We start from the raw sequence: 21,550 nt of genomic DNA on the forward strand, positions 1-21,550 counted from the left end.
CGTCTTACAGATATAACACCAGTGGTAGATCGCAGGAGCGATATTAACACCACAATAATCGAAGTAAAGGCGATAATTAACCCATTTGCATCCAAGCGCGGAATAATCCACGAGTCGCGACAGTCAGCTATCACCAAGCGCGGAATAATCCGCGGGGCGCGATTGTCAGCTATACCAAGAGAGGAATAATCCGCGAGCCTACGTTGATTTTTCTTACCAGTTGCAACATATTCTTCAATTGCATCAGACCACGTTTAACCATTTGTGAGAGCGTTCCGGTTCTTTGAGTTTAATATACATCAGTGTATTCTAAAAAAGTTTTACTTTTTCTGTGAAAATCTTCAAATTGCCACTATTAGTAAGTGTTGCTAATCTATATTTGAATTCGAAAATCCAAGTTTGGAAAGCAATCTTATTTTGTAATATAATCTAAAATTTAGTATGCCCCAATGGATATTGAGTATCCTGATTCGGAATCAAGTAATGAGGTACGACTTTCTAGAAGACGTTGCCGGTGGATTTCGTCAAGTTCTGATAGCGAAAATGAACAGAGCTATAGTTTGATAAATGAAGAGTACGTGTGGAAAGCCGAAAATCATACTCCGATTATACATCGTTTTACAAATGTGGGTGGTGTAACTGTAAATACACGGGGTCTGTCGAGAGGGGAGGTTTTTGAATTATTTTTTAACAATGAATTAATTACAAAAGTAATTATGGAAACCAATAAGTATGTTGCAAGCGACGCAGACTTTATATCTTTAAAGGGGACGAATTAAAAGCATTTATTGCAGTAAATATTTTAATGAGTCTAATTTCCAAGCCCACGATTTAAAGCTATTGGTCAACAGATAAAAGTATAGAAACTCCGTATTTTAAGAATGTCATGAGCCGTAGCCGATTTATTTCTATCTCACAAAATTTACACTTTTCCAGTACAAATAATCCTAATAACCCATTGTCTAAAATTCGAGAAGTTATTGAAATTGTAAAGAAAACTTTCATTCGTATGTATGTCCCAAATAAAAACATTTCCATTGATGAATCACTAATAGCATGTAGAAGTCGTTTACATTACATACAATTTATTCGAACAAAACGTGCGAGATTCGGTGTTAAATATTATAAAGTCTGTGATTCACAATCACTATACATACATAATTTCAATATATATATAGGAGGAGATAAAACTGCTACAGGATCTGCTGGCAGGAATGTTGTATTGAATTTGTTGAAAGAGAGTCAATTATTGCACAAGGGGTATTGCTTATTCATTGATAACTGGTACAGTTCACCAACATTATACCGAGAATTATATAATATGAAAACAAATGTATGCGGAACAGCGAGAATAAATAGGAAAGAAATGCCTCCAGAATTAAAATCATGCGTATTACAAAAAGGGGAATCTGTTATATTTAGTACAAAAGAGATGGCGGCGATAAAGTGGAAGGACAAGAAAGATGTCGTTATGCTAACTACTATGCACGATTTAAGTTTTGTTGAAGGAAAACGAAACCGATGTACTGGAGAAAATAGTTTAAAACCAACCGCAGTAGTAGATTACAATCAATATATGGGTGGAGTTGATGTTGGCGACCAGATGTTAAGCAAATTTCATACTATTCGACGATGTAAAAAGCCTATAAAAAAAATTTTTTTATTTTATTGACATGATGATGCTAAACACTTATGTAATTTTTAAAAATCATAAGAAAGATCGATCGTTTCATGTGTTTAAACAGTTATTAGCTGAAGAAATTATTGATAAATATTTACCCAATATGAATGTAAATAAGGCACCTGTCAATGATTCCATTACGAGATTTACTGGCAGATATTTTCCTGTACGGATACCTGCAACTCCAGCAAAGGGAAATAGAATTTCAAAACGATGCGTTCTATGCCTAAGTATGTCAATTCGAAGGGAGACAGTATTTAAATGCCATGTTTGTGATAAAGCATTATGTATTGACCACTTTAAAGAATTTCACGAACGTTAATTTATTTATATGTTCATTTTAACTAAAATAAGTTTATTTTATTTATAAAAAATATTTGTTTATCCTTTTGTGTAAAAAAATGTAAAATGCGATATAATACTTTGTATAAATCGTTTAAAAAGAACATTTTTAATGAGCTCGATGAATTTTTATCATGAATCATCATCGATAATTTCGATGCCCGTTACTGCACATACGATCGACCGCGCGTGGTGATACGCGTCATTCGTTTGTTGAACGTCGCTGATGTTTTGATGTGGAAGCTTAAGTAGAGCGATGATGAAAATGGGTTAATTCTTGGACTTACGATCGTTTTGTTGAAGCTAGGGAAAATTGTCAACAGGTAACAACCAGAAATTTACAACAATGGGTCTTAGCAGCAGCAGGACAATTTCCGGATCTTGAATTCAAGGCTATGGAAAGCTAGGTGACGAAGTTTAAAAAAAACTATGGCATTCGTCAAAGAAAAATAAAAAAATTTGTTTCAAAAATGAAAGCAGCAACAATAGAAGATACCTTGGCATCTGCAGCAATATTTCAGAAACAAACACTGAAATTAATAACAAATTTTAATGAAGACTGTATGTAGAATAATGGCGTCAGCCTGTGAGAGGAATATTGGAGAGCAGATCTTGCCCCTATTTAAGCAACAATCCATGACTCTTTCAGGAGCACAGCTACGACAGAAGATGGATATCTTGTCAACATTGCCAGAAACTACAGATCAAGTGTTGATTCGTTTACATATGGACTTAGAGCAATGGAATTACACTTTTAGATCTTACCAACAAGTCCACATTTTGGATGTCCTATGCAATCTATTCAATGTTCACAATTTTCGGTATATGCCTAACATATTTACAGATGGGTTGTTAATATCTGCTAACAAATTCTCACCTCCAGGGTTCCCTGGTTCCTTCAACCAGTGGACAATGCATGCAGGTGGCAATCAGGGTATATTACAGAAATTATGGACCCTGATCACCATCTTTGTAATAAGACGTGTTATGTTTAATATGGACTTTGATCACCGATTGACTGGATCTGGGGATAACCAAGTTTTGTTTGTTCGACTTTTCAAAAATGATAAGACACCCGAAGTAATCAAACTGATTAAAGCGAATCTTCGATTAGCCTTTGATAAAGTTGAGTTAGCTCTTAAATTAGAAGAGACTTGGAACTCTAGCCACATCACTTGTTATCAACGAGCTTACCATATAGAGGGTGTAAAAGTTCCAGGGGAAATCGAGACCTTTAATAGAGCTTTTGCTGGTTCAGGTGATATTAACTCTGGTGTAAATGCTATTGTTACCACAGCAGTCAATGAAAGAACAAGTTTGGCAGAGCAACAGAGTGACCCTCTCCTGGGACCAGGCTTTGCTCTATTGGAAATACTATTAACCCTTTTAGGGGATGTGTTCTTCAGGGCCATAGTTCCCTTGAATAAAGAGCGACTAGTGCTTCTCACATTACTATCTTCTGATTTTGGTTATCTCCCAATGCAGTTGTTGACGAATTTCTTATATGCGGGTCACCAGGATACATTGAGTGAATCTTTAAGTTTACTGAGATTTGTGTGGGATCACTATGATAGATATAAGCAATTTATTGCAGGAGCAGTACGTTTCCACAGAGGGTCATTAGACAAGCAGAGTCTACTTCAATTGGTGTTAGAGCCATCTTCCCTAAGTATAAGCAGACCAAAGCTACCTGAAGCATTGATCAGATCAAGAGTGGAAGACTTCTTGTTAAAATCTGAGAATATTAGAAATCAACAATTGCGTAAAATGTTTACCAGCTGCCAATCAGAGGATCGATTGCAGTTAGCCGAGGAATTATTGCAGATTAGACCTATAAACACAGCCCTTATCCATTCTCTGTTTGAATACTAACATATAGGATCCTTATTAGGTACTCTTTCAAGGTTTAACAAGATTTCATCAATTGTCAAGCTAGATGGGATGAATAAAGTAGGGACTGAGGAGGTTTTGTTTCTCGAAGCAGGTGCGCGATTTGGATATCAAAAACCTAAAATACTTGATTAGTAGGATTGATACTGCAACAGTATCTAACAATCATTTTATAAAAGAACTGACTAGGTTATGTCCTCATGAGTACCAAGAATTCTGTATAAAACATCAAATGAGCTGGAACTGCATATTCACTCTAAGACTATTTTTGATTTCCTATACTTACAAGTTGCCTAATGAGCTAATCACGGGCCCTTATACTCCATCCCCTGGAGAGAAACTAATCTTTGAAGATGATCCGTCCTAACTAAGTTGTAATACCGACCAATCTAAGGTGACGACGCCGTCGCTACCTAACCGATTTCGCGCGCAATACAAACAGTCAATTACCCTAATTTCACCGAACAAAGACTATGTAATTAATTCTGATCAAACAGGTATGTAAATGCAAAAAATCCTAAAATTATCGTCGATTTTAATTTTACACTTACCTGTTCTGAATAACTTATGTTCATTCCTTTTTTCAGGATGCCAGTATCAATCTGCCTATAACAGAACTCTTGCTAAAAAAGGAAGCAAGCTTGTTTCCGTTATAAGCAATGATGTAAATAAAGTGACGCATTCTTATACAGCCCAATATGCAATTACTTTATCTGGGAAAATTATACCCAAAGTATTTGTGTGTCTGCAAGAAGATACTGGACATTTTGGACCTAGAATCCAAAAAGCAGTAGATTATTACACTTCAAAATATACAAATGTCGTTGTAACTTCGTCAAAGTCAAGAAAACTTACGACAATATTATATACTGATTTCCTTAAAGATTGCTTAAAATCTTATGTAGGAAATGAAAAGTTTCTCCTTATCATAGATCCTTGGGGAGGGCAAACAAAGCCCGAGTTGTATGATGAAATATTTCAGGATGACGATCAGTCACCAACCTGTACTATCAAGGTTATTCCGCCAAAGTGTACTCCTCTTGCTCAACCCTGCGATGTTTATTTTTATAGGCAGGTTAAAAATTTGATAAAGCGTATGCAGAATTGTGCATGCTTAATTGAACAAAATCGAGAAATAAACTCTCGTGAAGATTGTATCACGATACAATCAATAGTTCATCAATTGTTATCCAAATTTTTTCATAAAATCATTCGATATGCATGGTACGCTTCGAAATTATTAAAACCAAATAAAAGAGAAATATTTTAAACGGTAATCAGGTTTGTTTTCAACAGATCTTTTAAAAAATCGTTGTTTATGTAACAAGTCATCTTTCATTAATTGCGCGAGATGTAACAAAATTTATTGTTTCGAAGGCTTTTACGCTACTACCGACGCTATCGGGTCACTTGATACACGGTCGAAATTAAAAAAATATAAACATATATACAACAAAGTCAAAACTTTAAAACCTTTTTTTAAAAAACGACTGCGCATTTTGAAAAAACCCTTTACCACGATAACACCCTAAAAGTATACTATTATACTAATATACCAAAGCGTTAAGATCTGTGGGGGTCAAGTGTAAGGTCCCAATGTAAGTGAATTAATGATAATCTGGTTAGTGTATGCGATGCGTCTATGCCGAGGGTTAGGAACGCCCGGGACAGGAGACATGCGGTGCCATGGTGGACACGGGAAATCGCGACCCTGCAACCTACGGCAACTGCGGCTAAAAGGCGCTACATAAGGCCAGACAGGGCGGTGACCCAGATAGGATCAGAACGTGTTTGGAGGCTAGAAGAGAGGCAAAGTGGAACTTGGTCTGGGCTATTAGAAAGGTTAGGCTATAGCCTGGAAAAAATTTTTATCTAGTACGACGAGGATCCATGGGGGAAACCCTATAAGGGGTAATGGGGGCAAGCTTAGAGCTCGCGTTATTCCAACTATGGAGGGGTTGGATCCTCCTCTATTTAGCCCAGAATCATAAGACACCGTCCTGAGGGAAGACGATCCGTGACTCCGATTGCTCCCTTGAGGTTCAGGACAGGAATTTTGGTGACGGCTGAGGAGGTCCGGAAGAGCTGCCAAAAAGATCTGCTGGCGGAAGAGCTCCGGGGCCAGACAGTGTCCCAGGCTGGGTCGTGAAGGAAAAGCGGTAGCGCTGCAGCTAGGGGTGGTGGCCGATATTCACACTGCTGCCTAGGAAAGGGATTCTTTCTACAAGCCTGTAAGAGGGACGGCAAGCTTGGGCTGTGTCAAAAAAAGGATAGACGTGAAGATCGACGCTGCCAAGCTTCGTAAGACCAATATGTCTTTTGGATGTGGTGGAAAGTTGTTTGAGAGGGTCATCGTGCTCGCATCGTTGAGCGAATTTCAGATATGTGTTTTTTTTTTTTTTTTGGAAGGAGGGGGGGGGGGGGGGGGGGGGGGGGGGGGGGGGGGGGGGGGGGGGGGGGAGGGGGGGGGGGGGGAGGGGGGGGGAGGGGGGGGGGGGGGGAGGGGGGGGGGGGGGGGGGGGCTGGAGACGTGCTGTCCATCAGTGCGCATGGTTTCTGTGCTGGTCGCACTCCATTGTTGGGACGTGCGTAACTGATAGCAGAAAGTGCGCGAGGAAATCAGCGTGTGGGCATACTAGTATCCCTTAAAATCGTAATGGTTCATTCACTCCCCTGGGAGACAATTATAGGTGCAATGGAGGCTAAATATTTCCCCGCCTACCTTTTAAATACAGTAAAAGACTACTTGCGTGACCTGCTTCTTCTCTTCACCGGAAGGAAGAGTGTATAAAAGACAGGTGACGATTGAAGAGGTGGAAGGCAACAACTGAGAAATAAAAAAAATTATAGGACTGATGATTAGGATGGGTCTCGTAAAAACACCGCTCGTGAGATGTTGGTCGAAGGACCGATCTACAACTTCGCTTTTCCACGCAGTCAGATGCCCTGTAATCGTTTTGAGTTATTGTTAGCAAACTTGCATTTTGCAAATAACGAAACGATAGAAGAGGGTAGCAGACTCGGAAAAGTTATGCAACTCCTAAACCTATTGGTAGATAATTACCAGAAAGTCTTTTCACCAGGTGAAGATATTGTAATAGACGAAACAATGCTTCCTTGGAGGGGACGACTCATATTCAGGCAGTATATCTCAACGAAATCCCACAAATATGGTATAAAACTGTTCAAATTGTGCTCTACCGAAGGATATACATGGTCGGCGAAAGTATATTCTGGACGAGATACCAGCGGAAGATGGCAAGTTCGCCTAGCGGAAAATGTCTGCATTGAACTAGCTGATAAATTGATAAATGAGGGACGAACTTTGTTGTCGACAATTTTTATAACAGTTATGAGTTAGCACTAAAATGTTTACAATTCAAGACGCATGTCGTTGGGACTGTGCGATATAACAAAAAATTTATGCCGAGATTTTTAATGTCATACCCACTGAAGAGAGGTGATATAGTATCAAGAAAAGATGATAACGGTATTCTAGTGCTAAAGTGGAGGGACGTTCGCGATGTTAGGATCTTATCAACAAAACATCCACCTATCATGACATCCACCACAGATTCTACTCATCGTGGAACGACCCCCTAAACAGAAAATTTTGGCGGTACTTGCCTATAATAATGGAAAAAATGGCATCGACAGGAGCGACCAGATGGTGTCATATGCCACAACGATACGGAAAAGTATCAAGTGGTATCGAAAATTAGCACTACATTTACTTTTTGGTACCAGTGTAGTTAATGCTTACATCGTATACCAGAGAGTCAAAAATAAAAAAATGGAAAAAGAAAATTTCGAAAGCTGCTTGTTGCCGAATGGTTGTCCCCGGAAAATTCTACTAGAACAAGGAACGTGTCCTATAAGCTGGAGATTCGTATGAACCAGAAGGGCAAGCCTGTAAGAAGGACGTGCGCCCTATGTTACCGGAAAAGGAGGCAAACTGCTGAACGACCAAAAGCAAACAAAAATGTAAAAAAAACTACGACCTATCGTTCCAAGTGTCCAAATTCACCACAAATGTGTTTACAAAGTTTCAACGCACACCATACGAGAGAGTATAATGCAATATGTTATCTTATATAAATTAGTAAAAACGCCTAAAACGTGTATTAAAATCTCCAAATGTAGGAAACGATTTGTGTAAGCGTATGGCTGGATAGACAAATTTCTGAGGTTCAAAAACACCATGTACAGAACAAAATTAACAGTTTTCCGAAATTTGAGTTGCATTGTAGCAGATCTCAGTATTTCAATAGAAAACACCTACATACCACGCGCGAGTTATATGATCCGGTCTCTAGGCATCTGGTTACCGAGCGGCCAACGTCCTTATCATCATAGTTGTCAGTTTTCGTCACCAGAAGCGTGACGGTAAGAGTGCCGATGGCGCCAAGCTTTAGCGTGACGGCCACATATTGTAGCGGCCTGCTGTCGATAAGCAGATTTCAACCTTATCCCATGCGACGACTGGCGCTGACACTCTCTGTCGGGCATTCAATCTGTAACGACGTATTAATCAGTAAAAGTATTTTAACCAACTTCTTTTAGTTTGATTATTTACTCACTTACCTGAACAAAAATAAATCATTCGTTATTACTTACGTGTGTGAATTCATACCTCGTACACTGTAACATAACTCGCGCGCGCGCGCTCGCTTGATCCGACTCTTAGCGAGATGTTTAATTTATACGAGCTTCATTGCGAAGACAATAAAATAAAAGCTGTTAATGAGTGGACTTAGAGAAAAATATTTAAAAAAGATTTTGATTTATATTTCCACCAACCGCACAAAGATACATGTCAAAAATGCGACTTATTAAACATTAAAATTAAAGCATCGAATGATGATGAAGATAAGAAAAATCTTTTATAGGAACACGATGTGCATTTAAGTCCAGCAGAATTAGCAAGGAATCCAATAAAACAAGATCAAGAGGTATAGCACAATTCAAGTTATTATTTTTCTTTCTCGTTTGATTTGCAAAAAGCATTGCCCTATCCAAAATTAACTATGTTTCTAGCAATTATATACGGCCCCTTGAAAATTGGTAGCGTTGTCACTATAAAGGTTTCGGCAAATACCACGTCTTCCTACGAACCGACGATATGCACAGAGGAAAGATTCCGAGGATAGGTCGCTAACCAGCTCGAGGTGGATAGCACGAGTAGCGAAGCAGACAAACAAAGCGATGTATCCTTTACCCGATCGGTTTCCACGACCCTTTGACGTCCTCACTTTTACAGGACCCGCATAATCAAGGCCAGAATTAGCGAAAGCCCTACTCCCTACCACTCGATCCACGGGTAACTCACCCATAAGTTGGTGAGCTAGCTGAGGCTTAGCCCTTTGAAAAGGCATACAGACTCGAATAACTGATTTGATCAACCGATTCCTGCCTAAGACCCATACCTGCGACATCAGGTAACCCAATGTTAAAGCCGGACCCCCATGGAGGCATTGATGGTGTGCGTGCCGCACAAATAGTCGACTAAGATGCGAGTGTTGAGGCAAGACTGGCGGGTGTTTCCGATCAAAAGCTAGATGAGAACGTGTCAACCGGCCTCCCACCCGTAAGAGACCATCCCCCTCACTCACGAAGGGGTTCAATGTGCTAAGCCGATTACCTTTCGGCAATCTCTTCCCTGCTTTCAAGAGTCCGATCTCTGTCGAAAAGGCGGTTGCCTGGGCTAGGCGAATGACCAGTATTCGTGCGTCGGAAATCTCAGCACTGGTCAAAAAATGAGACGAAGACCCTACCCCTAGTGAGCGGCCGCTCCGCAACCAAACGACGGGTCGCCTGCAATAAGCGACAAATCGAAGAAGCTTGGTTAAAGAGGAGAACCGAGTCAGGATCTCGGACTCATTCGAGCTGTAGCGGACGTGGTTCACTCGAACCGTTTCAATAGAACGTGGCCACTGGACGGGAGGCCCAGCCAGCCATGAAGGGCCGTACCACCATAGGGCACTCTTGGCTAACTCTTCCGGTGCTACTCCTCGCGAAGCCAAATCGGCAGGATTCTCCTTGCTCGGGACATGTGACCATGAGGCTGATGGTAGTTGAGTCTGAATAAGGGAGACACGGTTGGCTACAAAGGTTTTCCAGTGGCATGGATGCTTACGAAGCCAAGTAAGCACAATCTGGCTATCTGACCAGGCAAAAATTGGGCGTTTCTGTAAGAAATCCAAACTCGTTAAGTGACGGATAAGCTGAGATAAGAATGATAAGAAGAGCTGCTCCGCAAAGTTCTAAATTAGGAATACTCACAGTCTTTACCGGAGCTACCTTAGATTTTGAAGCTAATAGCGACACCTGACACCTCCCATCACCCTTATCAATACGCAAGTATACCACCGCGGCGTACGCACGCGAGGACGCATCAGAGAAGCCATGAATCTGGTAGTAAGAGTTTGAAGTACCACCTAACCAGCGCCCTACGGATAAACTCGGCAAGGTAACCAAACCTTGACAATATTGATACCATCGCTCACGAAGCTCCGACGGTAAGGGTGAGTCCCAATCACACTTCAAAAGCCACATATCTTGCATTAATATTTTGGCAACAACCGTAACCGGAGAGAGCCATCCTAATGGATCGAATAAGCGAGCGATATTCGACAAAACGGATCTTTTGGTGTGGGCGGCAGCCAAGTCTGCTACGCTAGCCGCGTCGAACCTAAATTCGTCCTGTTCCGGGACCTATTGAACTCCTAACGTTTTGACCGTCTGATTACCTTCTATGTGTTTCTCCACACCCGGTCGTGCAGAATCTGGAAGAACCTCTATAGAATTAGCCGCCCACTTATCTAACTGGATGCCAGCAGAATCTAACAACTTAACCAGTTCATCCCTCTTTCTAACTGCTGTCGGTATGTCATCCGCACCGGCAAAAGTGTCGTAGACATACGTCTCCGACTCCAAACACCGAGATCCCAATGGATACCGCGAACCTTCATCCCGTACTAACTGCGACAGAGTACGAATCGCCAGGTAGGGAGCGCAAGCTGTGCCGTAAGTGACAGTATTCAAACGAAATTCCACCGGTTCAGATGCTGCGTCAGGCGACCAGATAATCCGCTGGTAGTCCTGATGTTCCGGCTCTACTCGAATCTGACGAAACATCTTTACAATGTCAGCCGTGAACGCCACTCGGTACCTACGCCAATTGAGCAAGATTAAGGAAAGATCGCTCTGTAATGGAGGACCTGTAAGTAAAAAGGAATTTAGCGAGTGTCCGTCCCTCGAACGCCGAGAGGCATCGAATACCACCCTTAGCTTCCACCTGGATTCATCCTGCTGCACCACGGCATGGTGAGGTAAGTACCATGCCTCTCGGCGCAGAACCTCCGACCTCGGGACTCGTGACATGTGGCCTAGCTCCTCGTACACCCTCATGAAGTCACGGTACGCCTGAGCCAATCGTGAATCCCGCGCAAACCTACGGTGCAAACAAGCAAGAGAGCTAAGGGCCATCCGTCTTGTCTCCTCGACCACTTAGGGAAGCTCCTGCTTTAGCGGTAGCCGCACCACGTACCGACCTCTCCAATCCCTCCGATGCGTTTCCTGAAAAATTAACTCACATTTCTCTTCCTCTGGTTTCAATCTCTTAGGCGCATCCAACACCTCCTCTAGCTCCCAAAACCGCTGCAAAATGTGATTCAATTCCTCCTGAGCCGGACAGTGCAAAACCAGCGAAGAAGAGGTAGTCGCTGTAGCCTCCGCCCGCCGTGCAGCTCCTCCATCCACCGGTCCGGAGATGATCCACCCAAGCGCCGTATCCTGCGCAACGAGCTGCGACGTCGAGAATCTTCTTATCTCCGGCCGGAGCAATTGGCCATAAACATCTGCACCTAAAATTACATCTATCCGCTTCGAGACGACAAACTCTGGATCTGCTAACGGAATGTCCTTGAACAGGTCTCCGCCAACCCTGGAAGTATAATTGATAGACGGAAGCAGAGAAGTTAGTTTTGGTAACACCAGAGCATCCACCTCGACCTGGAAGGTGGTATCGACCGCCGACCGGATAGTAACTCGTACCCCCGACCGGGCCGTACCCGCATCAACTGCCCCCAGTCCTGAAAGAGGCACATAAGTACGCCGCTTAGACAATCCGAGTAACTGCGTGATCCTTTCGGAAACAAAGGAAACCTGCGATCCTTGATCCAGAAGCGCTCGTGCCCATGTTCCCTTCCCCTTAGTGCCTGCTACTTAAACTCGTGCAGTGGCAAGCAGAATACTCCTAACGCTATCCGAGGACGTAGCCGCATGCAAACTCACTGGCGGCGCACCAGTCCCATTAATTCCCGAACCTCCCGCAACCGCTCTAGAAGCGGGTTTCTGCATTCCTACTCTACTGGGCGTATGGATAAGCGTATGGTGCTTGCCCTTGCACGCGGAACAGCGCCCCTAGAGGAACAAGCCTTCACCGAATGCTGCCCGAGACAATTGGCACACAAGGCCAAACGCCCAACCTCTCGTATCCGCTCCGGTAACGCCATTGACCTGAACCGAACACACCCAAACACCCGGTGTGGACCCTCACAAAGTGGACACTGAACACCACTTCCAAACCCCTCAGTCGTGATCGCCGGACCCCTCGAATGATGAACCTTGCGGGGGTGACTTGATCTAGGGGGGGGAGCTACCCTTTTTTCCCCTCGGTTTTCCCCCTGCACTGCACAAACCCGAGCCCTCTTCTCGAGAAACCCGACCAATTCCGCGAACGATGGCATAAAGCAGGGCCCAGGGGCGCCTCTCCTTCCTGACTCCGATCCTGAAGCTGTGATCAACCCCTCCATCGAGATGAGTTCCGCATTCCACGACTTACGCGTGTCCACGTCCAATCGCGTAACCAGCAAGAAATAAAGTATGCTTTCCCAATTTTCTACCGGCCAACCCGCATTCTTCAGAGACCTAACTATACACTGCATCCCATCAAGGAGTGAACGCAGCTCTGCGGTGGACTCCCTCTTAAGACGCGGAAGATCAAACAATGCCTAAAGTTTTTTAAACAGAAGGAGCATCGGATTATAATACCGTGCCTTTAACGCCTCCCAAGTGCTAGCATAATTCGCAGTGCTAGTCGACACATCTTTAATCCATCCTGCAGCCTCACCGACTAAGCACGATTTCAGATATCGCAACTTGGCGGTATCGTCCAGTCGCGGGGCCTCGTGCACCATGGACCTGAAACTGTCAGAAAAGTTCTCCCAATCCTCCTCATCGCCCGAAAACTTCGGCAGTGACATCTTTGGAAGCTCCGAAAAACTCGGATCTAATCCGGAACCCTGGGGGTGGGAAGATTCCCTTGTGGGGGTGGGCGCCTCTGATTGGACAAGCTGTCGACGCAACGCTACGAACGCGCGAAAGGCTTCATCATATGCTTCACGGATTTCCTCAATTTCATCCTCTATCATATACGGGTCGTTCAGAGCGTCTGGCCTGACTGCGATCTCTTCGTGGGTCTGCCGCACCGCCGCAAACACCGTAGCCAACGAATCTATTCCCGGCTGAATCAGATTGACCTCCAGGGACGCAAGCGGTCTAGCCATTAACCGACGATGGATACTCTTAAGCTCGGCTAAACGCGTCCTCTGCAGGGCGACCAACTTATTCAAAGCAGCAGGAGGCATGATGAGCGAATCGAAAAACGAACAATGGAGTTAGTAAATGTAACGACAACTAGAACACGGAGGAAAGCTGTCTTGTCCCCACTCTTGCTCTCCGAAACGGTAGACGAAGGAGAGGGGAGAGAGAAGAACGCGCGTGCTAGAAGACCCGGATATTTAATCCGTAACCAAGGAAACGCGGCGCTGTGCCGCCCCACCGTGGTCTCACTCTCAGAGCTCCCACTACTCGCTGTTCGCGTCCCCACCAACGGGCCTAACACTCAGCATAAGTCTCAAACCGGAAGAAGGAACCCGTGCAGCCGGAAGTAAAGCGCTAGCTAAGTAGGGGTAAGCCGTGCGGCCGGAAGTGAAGCGCTAGCTAAGTGGGGGTAAGCCGTGCGGCCGGAAGTGAAGACCCAACACGTGGCACGTCTCGAATCCACACGCACCACGCGATCCCCGCGGACAAATAACGATGATGCAACACTCAGTGACAAAGTTACAAGAAGTCCACACAAAGAACCGAGGAACAAAAACGCAAGCGTTTTCCGATTTTACGAATTTATCAATCCAACCTATCACTCATTCCTCACCCGAGGCACCAATGTTTCTAGCAATTATATACGTGACCAGAAAATGGTCGAATCCCTCCCAATGAGTTCTATTAAACAGTTTAACGCTGGAATGAGTGAGATAGGACAGGATAGATAAATGAGCAAAACACTTTTACACGGCACAAAGCTACTTGCCTCGGCATAAAAACTCTCACGGAATTGAGAGAAAAGCCGGGGCAAGAGAACAATTTATTCAATAAACTGATGAAGCATACAATTACAAACAAAACGCTGAAAGAAAATATATTAATAGAATAAACGACGCGAGGTACCTTTTGGTCGCACGCTAGAGAGCTCTCTTACCGTTCGCTTCCGACGCAAGACGACAATCGAACGCACGCGGTTTCTTATCGCACCTAACGATGGCCTGTCTGGCCAGAACCTTATCTCGCGTTGGTAGCCTGGCGACCGGTTGCAGATAATTCGCCACGAGCCCACGTGGGGAGCCTGGAGACAAGTTGTGGATAAAACGGTACAACGCTCCGACTAGAAGCCCACGTGAGGAGCCGGACGGCAGGTTGCAGGCAATTCGCTACACCTGGCCAGCTAGACGCCCACGTGGGGAGCCTGGAGACAGGTTGTAGATAATTCGCCACAAGCCCACGTGGGGAGCCTGGAGACAAGTTGTGGATAAAACGGTACAACGCTCCGACTAGAAGCCCACGTGAGGAGCCGGACGGCAGGTTGCAGGCAATTCGCTACACCTGGCCAGCTAGACGCCCACGTGGGGAGCCTGGAGACAGGTTGTAGATAATTCGCCACAAGCCCACGTGGGGAGCCTGGAGACAAGTTGTGGATAAAACGGTACAACGCTCCGACTAGAAGCCCACGTGAGGAGCCGGACGGCAGGTTGCAGGCAATTCGCTACACCTGGCCAGCTAGACGCCCACGTGGGGAGCCTGGAGACAGGTTGTAGATATCCGTACAACTGCCCGACTAGAAGCCCACGTGGAGAGCCTGTTGGGAGCAAAAACCAAAAAACTCCACACACTCCTCACTCACTCACACACGCTCTATTCACGTTGCCTAGAACAAAAGGCCAAGATAATGAGAAGCTCAAGATGAGAAAAAACACTGTTGGTAGCTCAAACCAGAGTGCACACCAGAATGAGACTCGTGCGTGCACACGGCCCCACGCATCCTATTCCCCCCGCACACCTCAAGACGCTCTCCCCTGCCTCTTGCATGGTAAGGCGTGTCCGCACGCATCTCGACAGCCCTTGCGCGCCCTCGCAACTTAATTAACGCATACGCCGCCTATCCTATTCCGCGCGCAATATAAATTATTCTAACAACGTAAATATCGCCGAACAAACTACTTCAGGAGCATATTATAAACGTAATATGTATGTTTTAAATTTAGGTATCCACAATTTTCATAATGATAATTGTTGAACGACCAACGCCTTGTATCGGTACTCAGGGGTTTTCTTGTCGTTGAAAATGCACTTATAGATGGATGTTAGGAATCGTTTATTTATGAGGAATGAGGGTAAGTGAAAATAAATTAAAATATATTTTTTGAGCCCAGTCAGTACTAATAAGTACGATTTATTTGGCTCGTTGTAGGGGAAAGCCTTTCGGCATAAAAACCCTGGTTGAAATACAGTTGATGATGATGTGTCGCTGGCTTGCCTATCGGCAGCTATCGAGATTGCTGTTAATCCAAAGCAGACTATAATTCTGACCACGTGGCCTTCTTCCTTTTGTCCCTTTGTTCCACTGATGTAATAGTAGCACAGGAGTGTAGTTCTCTTCGACGTGATCTCTCGCAGGTCTCGTGGTAGAATAACATTAAAGCGTGAAATCACGCGGCTTTTATAGAAAAAGACGATGCAACGCGCGGACCAATTACCGAAAAGTTGGATAACGTAGCTGTCGATGCATGTGATTGGACTAATAGAAATGGTGGGAGAACGCGTGCTAGAAGAACGAAAGCGCCCTGCAAGGAGTTCGCTGCGCTCCTTTGTTACACCGTAACTAAGATGTTTCTTTGTCGCTATATCTCGGCACGCGTCGATACGTCTAGAAACGTCCAGATGATTCTCACTCACTCGCTTGCGTAGGATTACGCAACAATAATTGTTCACACGTACATTTGAGATGAAACTATTATATCCAAAGGTGCTCAAGAAATAGCTTCATGCATCAAAAAAGATTTCTAAAATTTAACAAGTAAAAGACACATTATGGCGTACAGTGACATGTGTACTGGGCAAAATAGAAACATTAAACTAGTTTTAATGTGGTTAAAAATTATCCAAACTATTGAAAATAATGTGGGAATCATAAACCACAAAATTTTATTATCAGGACATTTGATTTTACCAAATGATAGAAATTTTGGTGTGGTAGAAATGACATAAAAAAAAATAATTTACTGTTTATCCCACGAGATTATTACAATATTATCAAAAAGTGTCGAAAAAGTAATAACATTATTGTACATGAAATGAGACAAGAAGATTTTGTATTAACAAAATTATCAGAAGACGAAATTTTTGAATGGGTAAATAATTCTAACCGAGACCTAATTAACTGGTTAAAAATATATTTGATGCGTTTGTTTGTTTGCGTTTGTTGCAATTGTTCTTTTCGTTACAAAAGCCTCGCGCTGATAAAATGTATTTTTGACTATAACCTGTTGTGATATTTCGTGATTATAATTACTGTTACGTTTTGGTTATTGCGTATAAACAAATAAATTCTATGCGTTAATTTCTATATTTACTTGGAGTCGAGTTTATTTATTACAAAAGTTCCCAAGATCGTCCGTCTATTGGATAGAGCACACTGGTGGCCACGTAGTGATATTCATCGCCAATGCCACATCTGCATCAGCGACAGAACTGCTGACGTAGTTGATGTAGTGATCCTAGGGCTGAGTCGTAAGGAGTGCAAGCTTCGCAATTGGTCTGATGAGTGTTGAGTTGGCAATCTTCAGGGTGACTACCCTGATGACCTCGTCCTTTCCAGGATGTAGAGTAGTGACCCTTGCCAAGAGCCGCTTGCTTGGTGGGAAGCTTTCATCAGTAATAAGCACTTATAAGCCCACTTTGATATTGTAAGACAGATAATGCCATTTTGAAATTGATTGCATGCGCTGCAGATAGTGAGTAGTCCAGTGATTCCAAAAATGTTAGAACTTCTGTTGAATGAGTTGCCATCTGGACAGGTGGTCAACGTTGAAATCCAACAATGATGTTGTACGATCGGAATCGATCATAGCCGAAAATCGATTGTAACTAAAATACGAGATTTACTATGCGCCCACTAAATCGATAGAGAGTTAGTAGTAACTAGCATCTATAACCCCCACCACTCGACCGTCGAGTGAGGGCGCCCTGCAGAGCACAATACGAAAGACACGCATTCTATTCAACCGCTGGACGCCTACGAGGACACTTAAAAACTCAACACCCGGAGACAACAAGCGAAAGGAGTATTAGAGAGGCAAAGAATTCATCTGTTAAGACGAATACGTCTTACAGATATACCCGGTGATAGACGTAGAGGAGATATACCCGGTGATAGACGTAGAGGCGATAACCCGGTAAAAGACGTAGAGGTGGTAACCCGGTAGTAGACGTAGAGGCGACAATTAACGGTGAGAGATATAATTTCTATTTCTTTCAACGAGATTGACCATCAAGGTTAATCATGACGAGAAGTTGATCACGGACACAATCCGTGATCCATCGTCGTCCATTGTATTAATAACAACCAGGGTTTTTTGCCGCAAGGCTTTTTCCCTGACGAGCCAATAAAGCATTGCACTTATTAGCTCAACCACGTGTTTAATTTAAGGGGTTATATCCACTTGTGATTTTCAAAAAAAATTTTTTTTTTTTTTCATTTTTTGAATGTAAATATATTCAAGAATATTCTCTGAAAATTTCAAATCGATCCGACAATTAGTTTCGGAGATGTGAGCGTATTAGTAAGAACGTCTCCGAGCGTTCGAAAGTAGGCGGAGCACGAGCCGAAGTAGCAGCTGTTTCTGGTAGCCGCTATACTTTTGATCTCGACTTATATTGTGTTTGGGACCCTAAGATAATAATACAAAAGGTCTAGTTTATACGTGAAATCTATGTTGAGGAATTTTAAGTTAAAAATATGTGAACTCATCAGTTAAAAGTGATCTTCCACGTGGACAAGTTGTGTTTTTGCTCAGTTTGTGTATTTCTCAGTGTGTATAGTTTAATTAATTAAAGTAAAAAATGCCTCGTAAAATTAGCAGAGAAACTCGTAGAACTTCCAGTGAACAGTTGTCTCGAAGAAATAAACGGAAGAACGTTTTTAATCCGAAAACCGTGGAATATGATGATAGCAGTTTGATTATGAGGCCTTACCACCTGATGTTGCAACAGCTATTTTTCCAATTTACGAAGATCTAAGTAACAAAAAATTATTGGAACGATGCGTTGGTGGTTTTACCCAGAACAATAATGAAAGTTATAATCAGCTGATATGGAAAATAACTCCAAAAATTATTCCAGCTGGCTCTAAAATTGTGGAAATAGCTGCAAACATTGCAGCCGGGGTCTTTAATGAAGGTAAAACATCTCTTCTTTATTATATGAGTGCTATGGGATTATCACTTGGACCCAATGCTCATTCCTTCGTGAGTAAAGAGGACGCAGAGCGCATCTCAATTTCGGACGCAAGAGCGCAAGGGTCGACGCGCGAGGGGAGAATGGCTCGTAGACAACAACAACTAAACATTTTGGAGGCAAACGACGAAGCAGAGGGTTCCTCTTATGGTGCTGGAATAGATGACAAGATGTAATTTGAAAAAAAAAATTTTTAATTTAGTGTAAATCATTCCCGAAACTTTAAACGCGTTTATCTCGAAACCGTGTTTTCAGAGTCGGTGAGGAAAATTTCTCCGAAACCGCTAAACTGATCGGTTTGAAATTTTCACACAACTTACTCAGATATATTTTTCAGGTAATGATCGAAGGAATAAGGTTTTGGACAATAATTTCGATTTTTTAAGCCACTTTGAAGTGAAAAATTTTCATAAAAAACTGAATTTTTTTTTTGAACAGCCGCCATTTTGTCAAAAATCTAAATTTTGACTAGTCCTTCGATCATTACCTGTATTTATTTATTACAAAACTAAACATTTTTGGTTTTTGGTTTTCAAATAATTTGGACCAGAGATATCTTGCTCACCGCCAAGCACTTTTTTTGGAGGTCTCTCCGCAGATCATCTACAGGAGCTAGGGGATCCAATATTTTTTTAAATAAACCGTTGATTGTTAAAGTACATTAAATTCTGTTTAAGTACATTTTTTTCATTAATGTATAAAATTAAATGCCTCTTTGGAAAAAATTCACAAAAAAACGCGTTTTTTCTGCCTCGCAAGTGGATATAACCCCTTAATTCTAATTCACCTTTTCACCCTCCTCATAATTAAGCTTAATCCAATCGCCGGAGGACTCCGTGTTGGAGAAATTTTGGCAAATACATTTTGGTGCCTCCTGTGAGGTGTGAATTTCTGATTCCTGGTTTACGAAGCTGCGTATACGGAATCGCCACTGAGAAAATCTAGTTCCTGAACATACACGCTGCCACGTCGAGCTAGTCATCACAAAGGATTCGAAAAGGAGATAAGTAGATTGCATCATTTGTGCATACGTTTATGCGTATCCACTTTAAATATTATAAAATATTCTATAGGAAATTATGTCTTCGAACCCCGTAGAAGTTCGTAATTTCTAATATAAATTTTATTATTTTCTCTCATCTTTCTTACTAAATTGGTATATTAAAATCGGAAACAACTCATTCGAATCCACTTCAAATTTTAACCGAAGTAACGTATATTAATAGAATTTGAAAATCGCTTTGTCTTCGGACAAAGAGCGCGATAACAGTTTCTACGGTTACATCGCTTAGCAACGATACTTTTTCAAACATAAGATTAAACAACGACGAAATCGTGACGTCGATAGAGCCGATAGATAAGGGACCCCCACCCCCTTCTTTACCAACTCACAGCTCAGGACCGTAACCGCGTGATCGGAAACCCGACGCATTATAACAAAAATTCATATATTAAAATCTTCGTATTCAACATAATTTACATTAACCCATCTTCGAAAAGTAAGATAATTAAAACCGGTAAACGATGGAACCGAAGGAACGTTTGAATCGGTTACGAAGGACATTAAAAATGCAATTGACAATTTTTGAACAAGAAATTGACGGGGAGAGATTAGATGAAACAACATTAGTAGGTCGATTTAAGAAAATCACGAAACACTTAGAAGCATACGATCAGGCACAACTGGAGTGTGATGATGAGGATTTAGGGGAAGAAGAAATACAAGAAGTAACGTTAATATTACGCCGGTACCATGCAATAGAAGCGAGAGTTCACCCAAATCCAGTACCCGCGGCTAACATCCCGAACGATAGCAGCATAATTTCAAATCAGACGAGTACGACCGAACGACCGATTAAATTAAAACGAATTGAGATACCTAAATTTGATGGAAGATTAGAAAAATGGTTAGAATTTAAGAAAGGTTTTTTAACTCTGATAGACGCGCGGTCGGACATATCCGATCTAGAAAAACACGCCTATCTTCGAGATGCATTGCAGGGCCGTGCACTCGAAGTGATTACACTATATTCAGGGGACGGGTCGAATTACAAACTCGCGTGGGAAGCATTATTAGAAAAATACGATAGAAAACGCGTACTGCTAGCAAGACTTCTCGACGCGATTCTGGATTTAACACACTCCGAGGATGATTCGGCAAGAGGGATTCAAAAACTCATAAGAGATACGGAGGCATATCTCAACATGATTGATTCGTTTAACGAGCCTCATGCTCTAACAGTGCGCGTTATCGAGCGCCTTTTACCTCGTCGCGTTCGGGAAGAATGGGATCGACAACTTAATTCGGACGATTACCCTACTCGTAAGGAACTTTATAAATTTTTAAAGGAAATAGACCACCGATATAGTGCTTCAGAGAAGCTAACGACGGATATTAAGGACGAACCCCGCGAAAAACGTAAACATATCCAAACGAACACATTACAATCGCGAAAACGGCAGGACACTTATCTTACGCATTCGGTCCCCATTAGTACATCGCACACCTGCATCCTTTGCGAACGAGTCGAACACCCGTTGTACCGCTGTCCTAAATATAACGACATGACGATAACCAACAAATGGGAGGTAATTCGAAATTATAAAATATGTCAAAACTGTTTGCGAAAGCATCGAGGTGCATGCATATCATCGAATTGTCGAATATGTCATCAACCACATCACACATCCTTACACCGAACCGATAATAAGAACATACCTTCGACGTGTGACCCCACATCTTCAAAACAGGAAACACTCGCGTCGACATCCCAACAAACCTCG

General features: G+C 42.7%; 1 protein-coding gene, 1 long non-coding RNA gene and 2 pseudogenes across 2 annotated transcripts; all 4 read left to right on the top strand.

The window, feature by feature from the left end:
- The first annotated feature begins 449 nt into the window (after nt 1-449).
- Nucleotides 450-2,430, top strand: LOC122521597 (annotated as a pseudogene).
- A 4,424-nt stretch (nt 2,431-6,854) lies between these two features.
- On the top strand, nt 6,855-7,808 carry LOC122521598 (annotated as a pseudogene).
- Nucleotides 7,809-18,247: 10,439 nt separating this feature from the next.
- Nucleotides 18,248-19,544, top strand: LOC122521615. The gene is made up of 2 exons (XR_006304799.1): nt 18,248-18,709; nt 18,788-19,544. It is a non-coding gene; the product is annotated as an uncharacterized LOC122521615 (long non-coding RNA).
- A 791-nt stretch (nt 19,545-20,335) lies between these two features.
- LOC122521599 lies at nt 20,336-21,261 on the top strand. Its single transcript, XM_043642444.1, has 2 exons — nt 20,336-21,185; nt 21,230-21,261. The coding sequence occupies exons 1-2, from the start codon at nt 20,336-20,338 to the stop codon at nt 21,259-21,261; spliced, it is 882 nt and encodes a 293-aa protein (XP_043498379.1).
- The last annotated feature ends 289 nt before the right edge of the window (nt 21,262-21,550 follow it).

This window comes from Polistes fuscatus, unplaced genomic scaffold, assembly GCF_010416935.1.
Source record: "Polistes fuscatus isolate 324 unplaced genomic scaffold, CU_Pfus_HIC Scaffold42, whole genome shotgun sequence".
Classification (NCBI taxonomy): domain Eukaryota; kingdom Metazoa; phylum Arthropoda; class Insecta; order Hymenoptera; family Vespidae; genus Polistes; species Polistes fuscatus.